This window comes from Podarcis bocagei (genome assembly GCF_964188305.1).
Source record: "Podarcis bocagei genome assembly, chromosome: 16".
In the NCBI taxonomy this organism is placed as follows: Eukaryota; Metazoa; Chordata; class Lepidosauria; order Squamata; family Lacertidae; genus Podarcis; species Podarcis bocagei.
The window spans coordinates 15486744-15502426 of record NC_138142.1 but is presented as its reverse complement, the minus strand read 5'-3'; the positions used below and the strand labels follow the sequence as shown (position 1 = coordinate 15502426).

At 45.4% G+C, this 15683-nt stretch overlaps 1 protein-coding gene across 2 annotated transcripts in view; it reads right to left on the bottom strand.

Moving 5' to 3' along the window:
- LOC308575907 (carbonic anhydrase 15-like) overlaps nucleotides 1-15683 on the bottom strand; it is a 48346-nt gene that overhangs the window by 29949 nt on the left and 2714 nt on the right. Inside the window, exon 2 of one of the 2 annotated variants that reach the window (XM_081175045.1) lies at nucleotides 13288-13563. In XM_081175045.1, the coding sequence (XP_081031171.1) occupies nucleotides 13288-13357 (70 nt within the window). In that variant the 5' untranslated portion in view covers nucleotides 13358-13563. Of the gene's footprint in view, nucleotides 1-13287; nucleotides 13895-15683 lie in introns of those variants that run through there. The other variant, XM_081175046.1, reaches the window with a different exon arrangement.

Here is a 15683-nt window from a genome sequence, read left to right as displayed (position 1 = left end):
TAGCTTTCTCCTCCATGAATTTGTTCAATTATCTTTTAAAGTGGCCGCCGAGACCACATAACACCTGATCTGGATGAACTACATTGGCTCCCAGTAGATTTCCGAGCACAATTCAAAGTGTTGGTGCTGACCTTTAAGGCCTGAAATGGCCTCAGCCCAGTATAACTGAAGGAGCATCTCCACCCCCATTGTTCAGCCCTGACACTGAGGTCCAGCGCCGAGGGCCTTCTGGCGGTTCCCTCAATGCGAGAAGTGAAACTACAGGGAACCAGGCAGAGGGCCTTCTCGGTGGTGGCACCCACCCTGTGGAATGCCCTCCCACCAGATGTCAAGGAAATAAACAACTATCTGACTTTTAGAAGAAATCTGAAGGCAGCCCTGTTTAAGGAAGACTTTAATGTTTGATGTTTTCTTGTGTTTTTAATATTCTGTTGGGAGCTGCCCAGAGTGGCTGGGGAAACCCAGCCAGATGGGTGGATGGGTGGGGTATAAATAACAGATGATGTTGTTGATGATGATGATGATCAAAGCTGGAGGCCCTCACTGCCTCCTGGAGGTCCCAGGTCCTGAATCAGTATGGCTGCTTCTTAGCAGGGGGAGGGCCAGAGCTCAGCAGCAGAACATCAGAAGGTCTCAGGTTCCACCTCCAGGTAGGTTTCCCTCCAGGTAGGGAAGGAACCCTGCCTGGAATCTTGGAGAGCTGCTGTCAGTCAGTGCAGGCAGTATGGAACTAGCTGGAGTTTAAGGTAGTTTCCTAGGTTCCTCTCTCCCTCTCCATAGAAGCAACCAGGAAAAGCACGCTGGTTTCCACCATGCTTGGAAGGTCATCCAAGAGGCAGTGAACCCAGAGAAATGAGCACAGGTAGCATAAGACTCTTGAACACACACACACCCATACGCTGCCAACCCTGCCTTCTCAGGCTGCGACCGATGGAAGTAATGAGGAAGTTTGTTTTGTGCAGCAAGAATGGGGTGAGTTCCACCCTGTGGCCTCACTGTGCACTTATTAGATATCAGTCATTCTACTCCAGCCTTTCCCAGCTGGAGAAAAACCAGAGGAGCCTTTGATTCGTTTATTGGTTGGCGACAGCTGTGTCTGAACCAGAGCAGAGACACAGGCAGGTAGAGATGTTGAGGAGAACCCTCAAGCAAATCCTTTTCGTTCCAACTTTCCAAATTTTTGTTTTAAGTGAGATTTATCTTGCAGATCCAGAATTATTATTATTTTCTCCAGGAGGAAAGCAAGTTCTCAAAGTCTGTTAAACTCAGTTTGGCACTGGAAAATTGAAGCACCCGGTCTCAGGCTGAGGAGGCAGTGTCACCTGAGTGCAGCAGCGACCGTCCTCACTTGTGATTCCCAGGAATTGGAATTCTGAAGCATATTGCCTCTGACCGTGGGGGGCGGAACAGAGCCTGATCTTCCATTAGTGCTAAAGTCTGTCTGTCTGTCTGTCTGTCTTGTGGGATGTAACATAAGCAGTCAAGTGGAGCGTCTCCACCCCCATCATTCTGCCCGGACACTAAGGTCCAGCGCCGAGGGCCTTCTGGCAGTTCCCTCATTGCGAGAAGCAAAGCTACAGGGAACCAGGCAGAGGGCCTTCTCGGTAGTAGTGCCCGCCCTGTGGAACGCCCTCCCATCAGATGTCAAAGCAATAAACAACTACCTGACATTCAGAAGACATCTTAAGGCAGCCCTGTTCAGGGAAGTTTTTAATGTGTGACATTTTAGTGTATTTTTGGTCTCTGTGGAAGCCGCCCAGAGTGGCTGGGGAAACGCAGCCAGATGGGTGGGGTACAAATAATAAATTATTATTATTATTATTATTATTATTATTATTATTATTATTAAGTACAACACTTCCTGTTTGCCCAGAGTGGACACACAGGGGGGTATTACTCCAACTAGGAGGACTTCCTGTCACACCTGGTCTGGAGTTCCTCCCCCTGCATGTGACCAGGTAGGTGGGCATGACCCTGGAAGACCCCATAAAAGGGGCTGGTCACACAGCCATCTTCCTCTTCTTCTTCTTCTTCTTCCTCTTCCTCTTCTTCTTCTTCTTCTTCTTGATGCCATGCTCTCCTGAAACTGATGTATTTTGCTGTCTGCTGGTTCTCAGCCAGCAGGACATGGGCTCATTCCCATATGGGATAAACTCAAACCCTCTTCTGTAACTCTAAGCTAAAGCCTGCCTTCAGGGATCCAACCGTGAACTGAATGTGAGTAAACTTATTGTTACTTTTAAAAGAAGCTTTATTCTTTTTAGGAGAGATTAAAAGGGGACTTACCAGGAACAAAACCCAATTTGAACAAAGCCAGATTGGATTGCTTACGTAAAGAGATTCAAACGAATCTGCCAACTAGTTTCCTGCTATATATTGGGGAATGTCACTCTGCTGCTGACTCACAAGCGTGATTTAGGAAGGATGCTATTAAATCAATATATCCTCTCCTGGTATCTACATTCTCACATGTCTGTCTGTCTGTCTGTCTCTCATAGTGACTGGTCTGTAGAGCGCTTCCCTGTGACTGGCCAAGTGATGGCAGCTGGGAAGGCCAGTTCCAGAAGATGGAACATTTGACGAGGCCCCCAAAACTGAAGGTGCTCCACGACTCTAGCAGTGCTATCATCTCCACTTCACAGAGAATATTGAAGAGTATCAGATGCAGTCTGAGACCCCACCAGCTCTACACCTTAAATGCAGCATCCTACCACTTCAAACAATTATAAAGGTAATGGGACCCCTGGCCATTAGGTCCAGTTGTGGCTGACTCTGGGGTTGCGGCGCTCATCTCGCTTTATTGGCCAAAGGAGCCTACGTACAGCTTCCGGGTCATGTGGCCAGCATGACTAAGCTGCTTCTGGTGAGCCAGAGCAACGCACGGAAACACTGTTTACCTTCCCGCCGGAGTGGTACCTATTTATCTACTTGCACCTTGACATGCTTTTGAACTGTTAGGTTGGCAAGAGCAGGGACCAAGCAACAGGAGCTCACCCCATCACAGGGATTCGAACCGCCGACCTTCTGATCAGTAAGTCCTAGGCTCTATGGTTTAACCCACAGCGCCACCCGTGTCGCTTCAAACAGTTATGGCTTTCCCCAAATAATTCTGGGAGCTGTAGTTTGTTAAGAGTGCTGAGAGTTGTTAGAGCTCCCTACTTATTTCAGAAAACTATAGTTCCCAGAGTTCTCTGGGAAGAGGGATTGACTGGTTTTAAAAGAAGATTGGACAAATTCATGGAGGAAAGGGCTATCCATGGCTGAGACTGTAAGTAAGAGCCAGGGAGTGGAGTTGAAATCAAAGATGATGAGGAGCAAAGAGCACCATCTAGTGGTCATGGCATCAAACTCCACTGCCCTTCAGAAGGAGAAAGCCAACAAATATCAGCTGTCCTATCATTGACAGCAAGCCTTTCCTTCTGTTTAAAAGTGACGGCTGGTGAAATGGTCCACCAAGCTTAGTCTACCCTTAGTTAGGCTCCACTGGTCTGCCTTCTTACTGACAACCAGCCCAAGGCATGGCCCTGGCTGCCAGCTTCCTCCTCCTCCTTTCAGTATTGACTCAGCAGTGAGGAGGAGGGAGAGAGAATTAGCTGCCTCCGGTCATCATTGGCTCTGCCAATGTTTTGTGTTTTGGGGTTTTGGTGTCCCCTACTGGTTTATTCCCTGCCTTCCACCCTATCAGTCCCGACGGGCTACAGAAGCTACAAATCCAGAAAGGAAACTTCATGTGGATCCTTTGTTGTTCTTGCTGACATGTGCAAAATAAAAAATGACCTGCTAACTTCTTCTTCTTTGGCGATCCCTCGTAGCCGAGTAAGATTGTCTTCCATAAACACGGTCTTAACAGTGAGTCCGTAAATGACTGGGGAGGCCAATTCTGGATCCACACAACCTTCCACAGTGGGGACAGAGGTTTCTGGGCAGGAGTTGATCACGGTGAGGGTTTGCCAAGCGTGCCTTCCTCTTAGCACATTTCTCCCTTTTGTCCTGAGTTCAAGCGTCTTCAAATCCCATGACACCTTTGGTAAAGGCTAATCTCCAATTGGAGCACTCGCGGGCCAATGTTTATCAGTTGTCGGTGTTTATACTACTTTTTTTTTTTTAAGATTTGCCTTGAGAGCGTCTTTAGACCTCTTTTGTTGACCACCAGCATTCACTTTCCATTTTTAAGTTCAGAAGAGAGTAGTTGCTTTGGAAGACAATAATCAGGCATCTGCACAACATGACCAGTCCAACGAAGTTGATGTTGAAGAATCATTGCTTCAACATCCCCCCCCCCCACACACACACATATTTTCATTTTTCACTTCCCAGTGAGCTTTCTCCAAATCCACTTGAGCACATGCGGTCTTCATGGCGATGTTTATTAATTTTCCTCTAAGGGTTTGTCTTCCTGATAATTTTTTGAACTTCTGCAAACCTGAGGGTTTACCCATGTTTGCAGATCTCTTCATCCCGTTTTACTGTTTTCACTATGTGAGCCAACGGCACTCACAGCCTGAGCATTGGGAATAACAGGGGGAAATGATGGGGCCAAAATTCTGCTATATAAAAGAAATAAACTATCCAGAATGGGCTGGCAGAATTTGATGGTGATGACTGCAATCCTAACCCTGTCTACGTACTAGAATATAAAAGGTAAAAAAGGTAAAGGACCCCTGGACGGTTAACTCCAGTCAAAGGCGACTATGGGGTTGTGGCACTCATCTCGCTTCAGGCCGAGGGAGCCGGCATTTGTTCACGGACAGCTTTCCGAGTCATTTGGCCAGTAGGACTAAACCGCTTCTGGCACAACAGAACACCGTGATGGAAACCAGAGTGCATGAAAATGCCGTTTACCTTCCCGCCACAGTGGTACCTATTTATCTACTTGCACTGATGTACTTTCAAACTGCTAGGTTGGCAGGAGCAGGGACCGAGCAACGGGAGCTCACTCGGTCGCGGGGATTCGAACCGCTGACCTTCCGATCAGCAAGCCCAAGAGGCTCAGTGGTTCAGACCACAGTGCCACCCACATCCCACTAGAATATAAGAACCTAAGGCAAGCCTGCCGGATCAGGCCACTGGCCCATCTAGTCCAGCATCCTGTTCTCTGCCCACCTGCAATTCCCAAGCAACTGATAATCGTTGGCAGTGGAGGAAGAACTTGGCCACAATGACTAGTAGCCGCTGATAGCCTTGAACTCCATAGATTTGTCATCCAAGTGAGCATGTCACCTCCTGCTTGCCTTTTCTCTAAACTAAAAAGCCCCAAGCGCTGTAGTCTTTCCTCGTAGGAAAGTCAGACCATCCCCTTGATCATTTTGCTTGCCATCTTGGCTGCCATATCCAGCAGGATCTGCTTCTGAGTACATCTGGTTAGGACTGCTCTGTTAGTTAGATTAAACGAAGGAAGCTAATTATTTAAGCTTGTCTTTATCTGCTGTCCAAAAATGGAATTTTCTTATTGGCCCAGTAAGACATGTTCTTATGAAGTCTCACCTCCAGACTGGATTACTGTAACTCGCTCTACGTGGGGCTGCCCTTGAGACTGACCCAGAAACTCCAGCGGGTGCAGAATGCCGTGGCGAGACTCCTTACAGGGTCCTCACTGCGGGATCACATTCACCCAGTACTATACCATCTGCACTGGCTCCCGGTGGAGTACAAGATCAGGTTTAAGGTGCTGGTTTTAACCTTTAAAGCCCTATACGGCCTAGGGCCCTCGTACCTACGGGACCGCCTCTCCTGGTATGTCCCACAGAGGACCTTACCGTCTTCAAACAAAAACATCTTGGAGGTCCCGGGCCACAGAGAGGTTAGGCTGGCCTCAACCAGAGCCAGGGCTTTTTCGGCTGCGGCTCCAAGCTGGTGGAACACTCTGTCACAAGAGTCTAGGGCCCTGCGGGACTTGACATCTTTCCGCAGGGCCTGCAAGACAGAGCTGTTTCACCAGGCCTTTGGCCAGGGCACAGCCTGACTCCCTCCTTTGGTAATTCTTCACAAAACTCTAGCCCAATGGTTGCCATCAATTTGATTTGAACTGATTTTATAATGAAATGATTTTAGAATGTTGTATCATTTTACTGTTGTTAGCCGCTCTGAGTCTGGCTTCAGATGGGGAGGGCAGGATATAAAGGGGAAAATTTATTATTATTATTATTATTATTATTATTATTATTATTATTATTATTCCACGGTTTAGATTTGACTGATGCATCGTAAACACCAATGCTGTTGGATGCTGAGGTAGATGGATCAATGGTTGGACTTGCCAGCAGACAAATTCCTGTATTCAGGGGATGAACTGTAGCTCAATGATAGAGGAGCTGATTATTATTATTATTATTATTATTATTATTATTATTATTATTATTATTATTATTATTACTTTTTTCAACCAGAGCTCACCAGAGCTCAGCTCCAGCACCTTTTAGGTGGATGCCATTGCCATTCTAAGGAAACAAGTGAGAAGTTCGTGGTGAGCTCCAGAGCCTCTTTTTCTAGAAAAATAGCACTTATTACTATTGCTGCTGTTGTTAATTTAATTTATATGTGACCCTTTATCACAGGATCCCAGGGTAGTGTTCAGCATTACATTTAGTCTACCTATAACATATAACCTACCAGGCGCCATTGATTTCATCCCCAAATTTAAAAGCTAAATCATCTCAGTTGCCACTTGCAGCAGTGAATCTTTTCCATGCTAATATTTTTAATATTTTTTATTTTTTGAGCACCCAAACCCTTCCTAGCAAATACCCACCAATTCCAATGAGATTACATTGAATCAGCTCCAAACTTGTTGACTCAGGTTGTTGGTGGTTTTCCTTCTTTTTCTCCTCCTCCTCCTCCTCCTCCTCCTCCTCCTCCTCCTCCTCCTTCTTCTCCTTTTTTAAGTAATAGGCTCCAAGTAAAAAAAACCCAACACTCATATCCTGCTTGGCAGAGAACAAATGTGTTTGACGGTAGGAAGCAACGCCATCCCTGCTGAGCTACAAATTGAATGGCACTGCAGAGAAAATACCGCACGCTCATTTCATTCATCCATCCATCCACCCCCCAGTGATGCCAGGGAGCTCAGAGATAATAGCCAATGGATTCACAGGAAGTGAAAGTGAAGGACAAAGGGGGTGAGAGATCATTGGGGTCACTGGGGGGCATTGGGGGATTGGGCACTGCTGAGCTGTTTTTTAAAAAATGTAACTAGCTTTAACAAACTAGCTGTGTGAGTGTCTGGAGACAGTTGGAGGATGGATGGCAGTTAACAGATTGAGAATGAATGCTGACAAGACAGAAGTACTGTTTTGGGGAGACAGAGGACGGGTGGGTGTGGAGGATTCCCTGGTCCTGAATGGGGTAACTGTGCCCCTGAAGGACCAGGTGCGCAGCCTGGGAGTCATTTTGGACTCACAGCTGTCCATGGAGGCACAGGTCAATTCTGTGTCCAGGGCGGCTGTCTACCAGCTCCATCTGGTATGCAGGCTGAGACCCTACCTGGCCGCGGACTGTCTCACCAGAGTGGTGCATGCTCTGGTTATCTCCCACTTGGACTACTGCAATGCGCTCTACATGGGGCTATCTTTGAATTTGACCCGGAAACTGCAACTAATCCCGAATGCTGCAGCTAGACTGGTGTCGGGGAGTGGCCACCAAGACCATATAACACCAGTCCTGAAAGACCGACATTGGCTCCCAGTATATTTCCAAACACAATTCAAAGTGTTGGTGCTGACCTTTAAAGCCCTAAACAGCCTCGGCCCAGTATACCTGAAGGAGCGTCTCCACCCCCATCGTTCAGCCCGGACACTGAGGTCCAGCTCTGAGGGCCTTCTGGCAGTTCCCTCACTGCGAGAAGTGAGGTTACAGGGAACCAGGCAGAGGGTCTTATCGGTAGTGGTGCCCTCCCATCAGATGTCAATGAAATAAACAACGATCTGACTTTTAGAAAGCATCTGAAGGCAGCCCTGTTTAGGGAAGTTTTTAATGTTTGGTGTTTTATCATGTTTTTAATATCCTGTTGGAAGCCACCCAGAGTGGCTGGGAAGGCCTGGCCAGATGGCGGGTGGGTTAAATAGATTATTATTATTATTATTATTGACAAAGAGAAATAACAGGAAAAGGTGCAACACAAAAGCTAACACGACAAGAGAGTTTCTGACCACACTGTACTCAGTCCCTGGTTTTGAAGTGCCCCTTCACTGATCCCAGCGCCACCTCCAGCTAAAATCTCTGCCAATGTTTAAAATGGTCAATTTTTCCCTCTTAGTACTTTTCCGCCCCTGCTTTAGTCAAGTCCCTGGCTGTTGTTGAACACCACCATTTTCCTCTCAGTGTCTCTCCATCCACACTTTACTCAAACTCCAGCCATTGTTTGTAGCAGGTGCTTTTCCCCCTTTCAGTATTCCTCCTTTCACTGTGTATTCCAACTTCTCCCTCTTCTGTTCCTAAGCCGCCTCGCTTGAGATACATCAAGGATATAGAGCCTTCAAGTATTCCATAGTTCTTTACTGAAAACCTCTGCCCTTGTTTAAAACTGCCATTTCCCTCTCGGTTTCTCCCACCCCAACCTTATTCAAATTTGGGTCGTTGTTTTAAATCACCACTTTCCCCCTCTTAATGTCACTCCCTTCTCAGCCGCTGCTGTTTCACAACCTGCCTTCCTTTTTGCTCCCCTGACTCCATGCAAATCCAATAGCGGTTGCACAATGACATCCTTACGTTTTTATTATATTGAGAGATAAAAAGAAATATAACGCTCTTAGTACTTATTGACACTCCACATTTCCTCTGCTATATTTTTTGGGATTATTTGTCCTGTGTCATTCATATTTGCTCCAATTGTTGTTATTACCGTATATGTTTGTCTTATTCCATGGGGTTTTTTTAATCATTTCGTATGCATATATATTTCATTACAAGTGTGAGATTCAATAAAATGAGAGAGAGAGAGAGAGAGAGAGAGAGAGAGAGAGAGAGAGAGAGAGTGCATAAGTATTGGTCATTGACATTCATTCCAAGTATCTGGAGGGTCAAAGATGAATGCTCTTCCATTAAAAAATATATATGTTTCTATATCTGTGTCAAAATTAGAAACAACTAGCTTAACAACCAGAAGATCTGGGAGCCACAGCTGGCAGACACCATGCAAGAAAGAAAGCTAATGTTTGTGGTTCAAGTGGTGGTGCACTTTAATTTCTCACTTAGAAATGAAATGGTCTCTCAGGGTAGTACTTGGGCCAGAAATATTTTATTTTTAACCAACTGTTTATCTCTTCCTGAAAGTAAGGGTCCAGTCCTTCTGTGTGTGTGTGTGTGCATGTGTGTTCGTTTGTGTGTAACTCCACAAGTAATATCCAAAGATAGCCCTACACAGAGTACATCCATAGAAAACAATAGCCATGACAAACCTAGGCCTATTAATTTCAATGGTTCTATTCTGAATAAAATATAGTTGGATATGTGTGGAAAGGGACAGACATAAGGCTCAGTGGAGTTCTCCTGCGTTCTTAAGAACATAACAATACAGTGGAACCTCTATTTGAGACCATAATCCATTCCAGAGGTCCGTCTGGAGGTCGAAACGGGTTGCTGGGAGAGGTGCTGTTGTGCACATGCGTGAACGGTGGCAAACCCACCGGTTACTTCTAGGTTTGCCGTGGTCATGACTTGGAACAACCGTAAGAAGAGGCGGTGGTAAGTAGAGGTTCGACTGTAGTTGTTTAGTGCAAGACACATGCTTTAGTTAAAATGGGTAGTTTTTAGTTGCATCCTTGCTTGTATCTTGCTATATACCGTATTTTTCGCTCTATAACACGCACCCGACCATAACACTCACATAGACATGTGATCTGACGGTGAGTTTGGAGTAGCCCAATGCAAAAATTCTGAGGATCCATGTGGACACATGCTTTGTAACCACGTTTTAAGTGGGGAGGGAAGGAAAAGCACTCAAGGGACAAGGGACACGCGTGGGGTGTGTGGAGAAGGATGGTGCTAAAAATGCAGGCGAGGGGTTTAAGGGGAGAAGGAACACACGCAGGCTCTTTAAAGGAGCCAACTGGACAGGAGCCGCTTACACTCGTGTAAGCAGCTCCTCTCCTCTCCCGCTTTGCTCCTTTAAAGCAAGCAGGCTCTCTGTCCCTCTCTCCTCCCCACTCAGCGGCTCGTCTCCCGCTTTGCTGTTTCAAAGCGAGCCACGGAGGAGGGAAGGAAGGGGAACCATGGATCCTCTGCTCACGACTGCAGCAGATCCCCCCGCCATCCGTAGACATTCGCTCCATAACACGCACAGACATTTCCCCTTACTTTCTAGGAGGAAAAAAGTGAGTGTTATGGAGCAAAAAATACGGTACATAAAAGGTAAGGTCGTCATCACACAGCTCCCACTGGAGGATTGGCAGTGCCACATCACAGTCCTGGATTCTCATGGAGGAAATTTCAAGAAGCCAAGAAAAGCGGGATTAGCATGGGGTGGGGAAACTCTAGGCAGAGGCAGATTGAGGGGAATGTGACCCTTTCGATCACACTGGGCACAAAGCCTTGGGTGTGCCACCAGGGGTGCTACAACCATAATATGTAATGAAAGGAAAGGGTGCTAAATTTTGGCATTGCACAGGTTGCCGCTGAAATTTGGGACCCCAAGGTCTGCTACTACTCTAGGGGGTTAATGTGAGGGGTGGGCAGGTGGTTAGTGAGTGGAGTCAGTAAGGGCACAGTCATGTGCATGTCTGTGTTCCAAAAGCAAACTTTTTTATTTCTATTTTCATTGGGTTGTAGTCACCTAAATTCTACAGAATTTGGAACTGGGATTATCAGTAAACCTAAATTCATCCTCTGAGTGAGGTTACAGGGAACCAGGCAGAGGGTCTTCTCGGTAGTGGCGCCCATCCTGTGGAATGCCCTTCCATCACAATGTCAAGGAGATAAAGAACTATCTGACTTTTATAAGACATCTGAAGGCAACCCTGTTTAGGGAAGTTTTTAATGTTTGATATTTTATCATGTTTTTAATATTCTGTTGGGAGCTGCCCAGAGTGGCTGGGGAAACCAAGCCAGATGGGTGGGGGTATAAATCATTATTATTATTATTATTATTATTATTATTATTATTATTATTATTATTTTGTTTTAGATGCTGTGGCCCTCATGAGCAGGTGGGGTGTGTTAGACTGCTTTTTATGTATACACATGTTTTTAGCTTTTATTTGTTTTAGTTTTATATTAGTTTAAACTTTTGCATTATATTGTAAATGGCTTTAAGTTTACTGGTCATTTTAAAAGGTGACTAATAAGTGCAATAAATAATAGCAGTCATGTACGTCAACTTCCATGGATCTACTCTGAGTAGGACTAACATGGAATATAACCCATTGTCATTTCTGTTGGAATAACACACATTTATTATTACTGTTCTCTATTTGTTTTGTTTTTGATTACCAGCTTTCTGTATACTGCAGTCCTTGAGTGCCCTCGCCATAGCTGAGAAATCGGTTCAGAAAAATCGCCTCCCATCAGCAAATCAGAGTGACTCCAAATCGACTTCCACCAACTGCCCCCTTAAATGGCTTTAATTGGCATATGTGGTTGATTCCCCTGTGAGGGCAGTTGCATCACTCTGGAGTTACACCCAACCTGAGTGAAATATCCTCAGAGTCGAGAGTGGATTTCATGCTCTTTATTCAGCTCATAGTGGTGAGGAGGGATGAAAGTTCCCCCAGAATGCCTGTTTTATATACATTATTTACACAATGGGCCCCAAGTGATTGGCTAATTCCGGGATTCACCTGTAGGCCAATCTGGTTGCGGATTCACTTCCACCTGGAGCTGGATTGGGTGGCTCCTGTGGACCAATCAGACTGCTGCATTCTGGACCCTATTGTTCTAGGACCAATCAGACTGCTGCATTCTGAATCCTATTGTTCTAGGACCAATCAGACTGCTCCATTCTGGACCCTATCGTTCTAGGACCAATCAGACTGCTGCATTCTGGACCCTATTGTTCTAGGACCAATCAGGCTGCTGCATTCTGAATCCTATTGTTCTAGGACCAATCAGGCTGCTGCATTCTGAATCCTATTGTTCTAGGACCAATCAGGCTGCTGCATTCTGAATCCTATTGTTCTAGGACCAATCAGACTGCTGCCTTTTGGATCCTATTCAACTCAGTACATAACACTGAGAATCAAATCCACTGGAGTCAAGATGCGTGGCCAAATTTTACATTGACATGCACACACTGTCAACGACTCCAGCATGGACCTCAATCCCAATGCACCAACATATTCCTGCCTTTTGCAACAAGCATGGGCACATGCTGGAATGATTCCAGCATGTGCCAAGAGAGACGGCCATGTGGCCATTACAATGTGGCCACAGATCCAGTCTGAATATTCTCAAGGCTTAGGTGTGCATGCTACCTGCCATGAATCAGCCCTCTGATTCATTTAAAAGTATCTCCATCTCTCACACACAGCAACAGAACCCATCAGTGACTCCTGTTAAATATGGAGGAGAAGACTTCAAAGTTCTGGCACAGGGACGCCTCTCTTTTAGCCCATCTGCAAATTACAAAGCACGGCGCTTAATTGAGATTGACACCCAGCTGAGAACGAACAATGGCAGCCCAGTCCGGAATTTGAGGGAGGTTTTTCTGTCTCGGTGCAACAGCATCAGGAAGCGCTGAGGAGCCTCAACAGAGTTGGCCAAGGACCAACAGGTGTCTAGAGCAAGGTGGGTCCAGGTGGGAGATAAGGGGTTGCTGAACCCTGGTCTAAACTGCACTATTGACCAGCAATCCACCCACACTTTGAGAAGGTCCCTCCAACTCGTGATTTTTTTTTGGGGGGGGGGGTATTCAGTTCAGTTCACAATTCAAGGCAAACTCTACCCGATTTGAACCAAACCACAGCCACTCATCAAAATTTGCACTTTTCCAGCCAGGTAACATGTATTTTTTTAAAAAAAAACCACACACACACTAGAGCAAAACGTGCCTTAAAATGCATATATTTGGTTTTTTAAAAGAATATTTGGTGTATGAGGAACCGGCTTTGCCAAAAAAAAATGTTTGTATTAGGTAAGGTTACAAAGAAAAACGAGGATATTGACACTCACACGAATTCTCACGGGGACTGAGAATTTTGTTTGGTTTTGCTTTAAAATGTAAATTGATGGGCAAAAGGTGGAGAGCGGAAGGGAAGACTGGACCGAACCGAGAAATTGAAATTTGACTAAAGCACCCATCCCTAACCACATCCATTCAGAAGAGAGATAAAGAGCATCATCTCTCAATGACCAGCTCACCTGCTGTGCCCGCCTGAATGACAAAAGGCAAAGTGAGAAAAGTTATCCCAGGAAGACGCAGCATCCTCATTGCAAGCCAGACGGGTCCTGGCAGTCAGGAGACTCCCCGAGGGATGTGATGCGCTGGAAACCCCAGGCAGGGGGAAGGATCCAGCAAGCGGTGTCCTCAGGTCTGTCTTCTGCGCCCTTCTTCTTCTTCTTCCTCCTGCTGCTGTGGAGAAAGTCCCCGGGCATCAATCCCCCGACCGGAGGAAGCTCCTTCTACACCAGCCACGGCTGTCAAGAGAAGCCGGGGAAGAAGAGATCTCCAGCGCCAGCTCTTCTGTACCGGCTGCTGTTAAATATTCATCGCAAGGAGACCAAGGCTGAGCGCTTAACTCTTTGTCTCCTGACAAGAAGCAAGGCTAAAAATGAGGGGCAACAGGAGGGTTAACCCTCACTTGAAAAAGAATGTATATTTGCCAGCCCTGATATCTGACATCAGGGGTGGGAAGGAAGCGATGCCAATGTGATCAAAAGGATCTTACGGACAAGAAAGGCTTGCTATATCCAACAGCAGTCCCTATTTATTTATTTTTAGTTTTTATTTATGCTTTTCATGTTTATACATCTCATTAATTTTACAATCGTTCCAGCGTTTGAAAACTTGTCTTCCTCCCCCCTCTTTCTGCGGTTCCATAAATTTATTTTTTAATATCTTCTGCAGATCCAAATTCAGTTAATTTGCTCATTTATTTATCTACTTTAAATATATACTCTTATAAAACTGCAGGTGGTTACAATAATCCTACCAATGTTTTTATTGGCTTGAAATTTATCTGTAAATATTAAATAACCCATTTCCATTCGTTTATATAAAAAGTTTGTTATCTTGATTTCTTATCTTTCTGGTAAGCAGTCCCTATTTAAGGTCCTGCGATCTGGTTAATTACAGTCCCGGTTTGGACTTAGAGAATTTTTTATTTTAAACAATTGCTGGGTGCCTTTTTTAAAAAGAGGATGTCTTAACTATCCTTCTGTTGCAAACTGATTGCAAAACGTGTGACCAGTCCAGAGTGGTGATTTTTTTTGGGGGGGTGTATTCTGCTATATCTCACTGATGCCAGTGCATGACCAACAGAGTGATCATTTTTGCTTTATTCTTCGTTCTACGACGCTCCCCCAATGTTGCTGTGTCATTACTGTCTAGATGAGCACTCTTGCTGGGGGTGGGGGGAAGAAGACCAAAAAAATCGGATTTGGGGTATAAAAAGTTACAGGATTTCAGCAAGATGTTACAAGACATGCATGCAATAGACACAAAGCAGTGTGTCCATCCCAAAAAAACACACTGGCAAACAAATAATGAAAGCCGTATCATCATGTATAATGGCCCCAGTACCTTCATGAGCTCAAATCAACATAATTGCACAATAAGGAGAATGTCTCAAGGGGACCTTAGGATGATGATGATGATAGTAATAGTAATAATAATAATAATTTATACCCCACCCATCTGGCTGGGTTTCCCCAGCCACTCTGGGTGGCTTCCAACAAAACATTAAAATACAGTGGTACCTCGGGTTACATACGCTTCAGGTTATACACGCTTCAGGTTACAGACTCCACTAACCCAGAAATATTACCTCGGGTTAAAAACTTTGCTTCAGGATGAGAACAGAAATTGTGCAGTGGCGGCACAGCACCGGCGGGAGGCCCCATTAGCTAAAGTGGTCTTCAGGTTAAGAACAGTTTCAGGTTAAGAACAGCCTCCAGAACGAATTAAGTTCTTAACTCGAGGTACCACTGTACAATAATTCATTAGATAGAAAAGGTTCCCTAAACATGGCTGCCTTCAGATGTCTTCTAAAAATCAAATAGTTGTTAATTTCCTTGACATCTGATGGGAGGGTGTTCCACAGGGTGGGTGCCACCACCGAGAAGGCCCTCTGCCTAGTCCCCTGTAGCCTCGCAGTGAGGGAACCACCAGAAGGCCCTTGGAGCTGGACCACAGTGTCCGGGCAGAACGATGGGGGTGGAGACGCTCCTTCAGGTTTACAGTTTGCATCTAAGATACAGAGCATGTCCCTTGCTCCTTACTGCAGATAAGCAAACAGGTGTTTGCCTTCTATTCAATAGTACATTTTTACTTACTTATTTCTGTACTGGCATTACTGTTTTAGTCATTCTATATAAGCCATGCCTTACTGAAGCCTTCCTTTTAGGAATTCTAGGTGCCAAAATCCCAAGGCAGCAGAATTGACTATTTATGTATGTGACCACGGCTGCACAGATATTATTGGTCCAGAGATGGAAAGAAGATAAAGTCCCTCCCAGAGAAGAATGGCAGATCAAGTTGATGGATTATGCCAAAATGGCAAAAAATGACCGGAAGAATCAGAAATCAGGAAGACCAA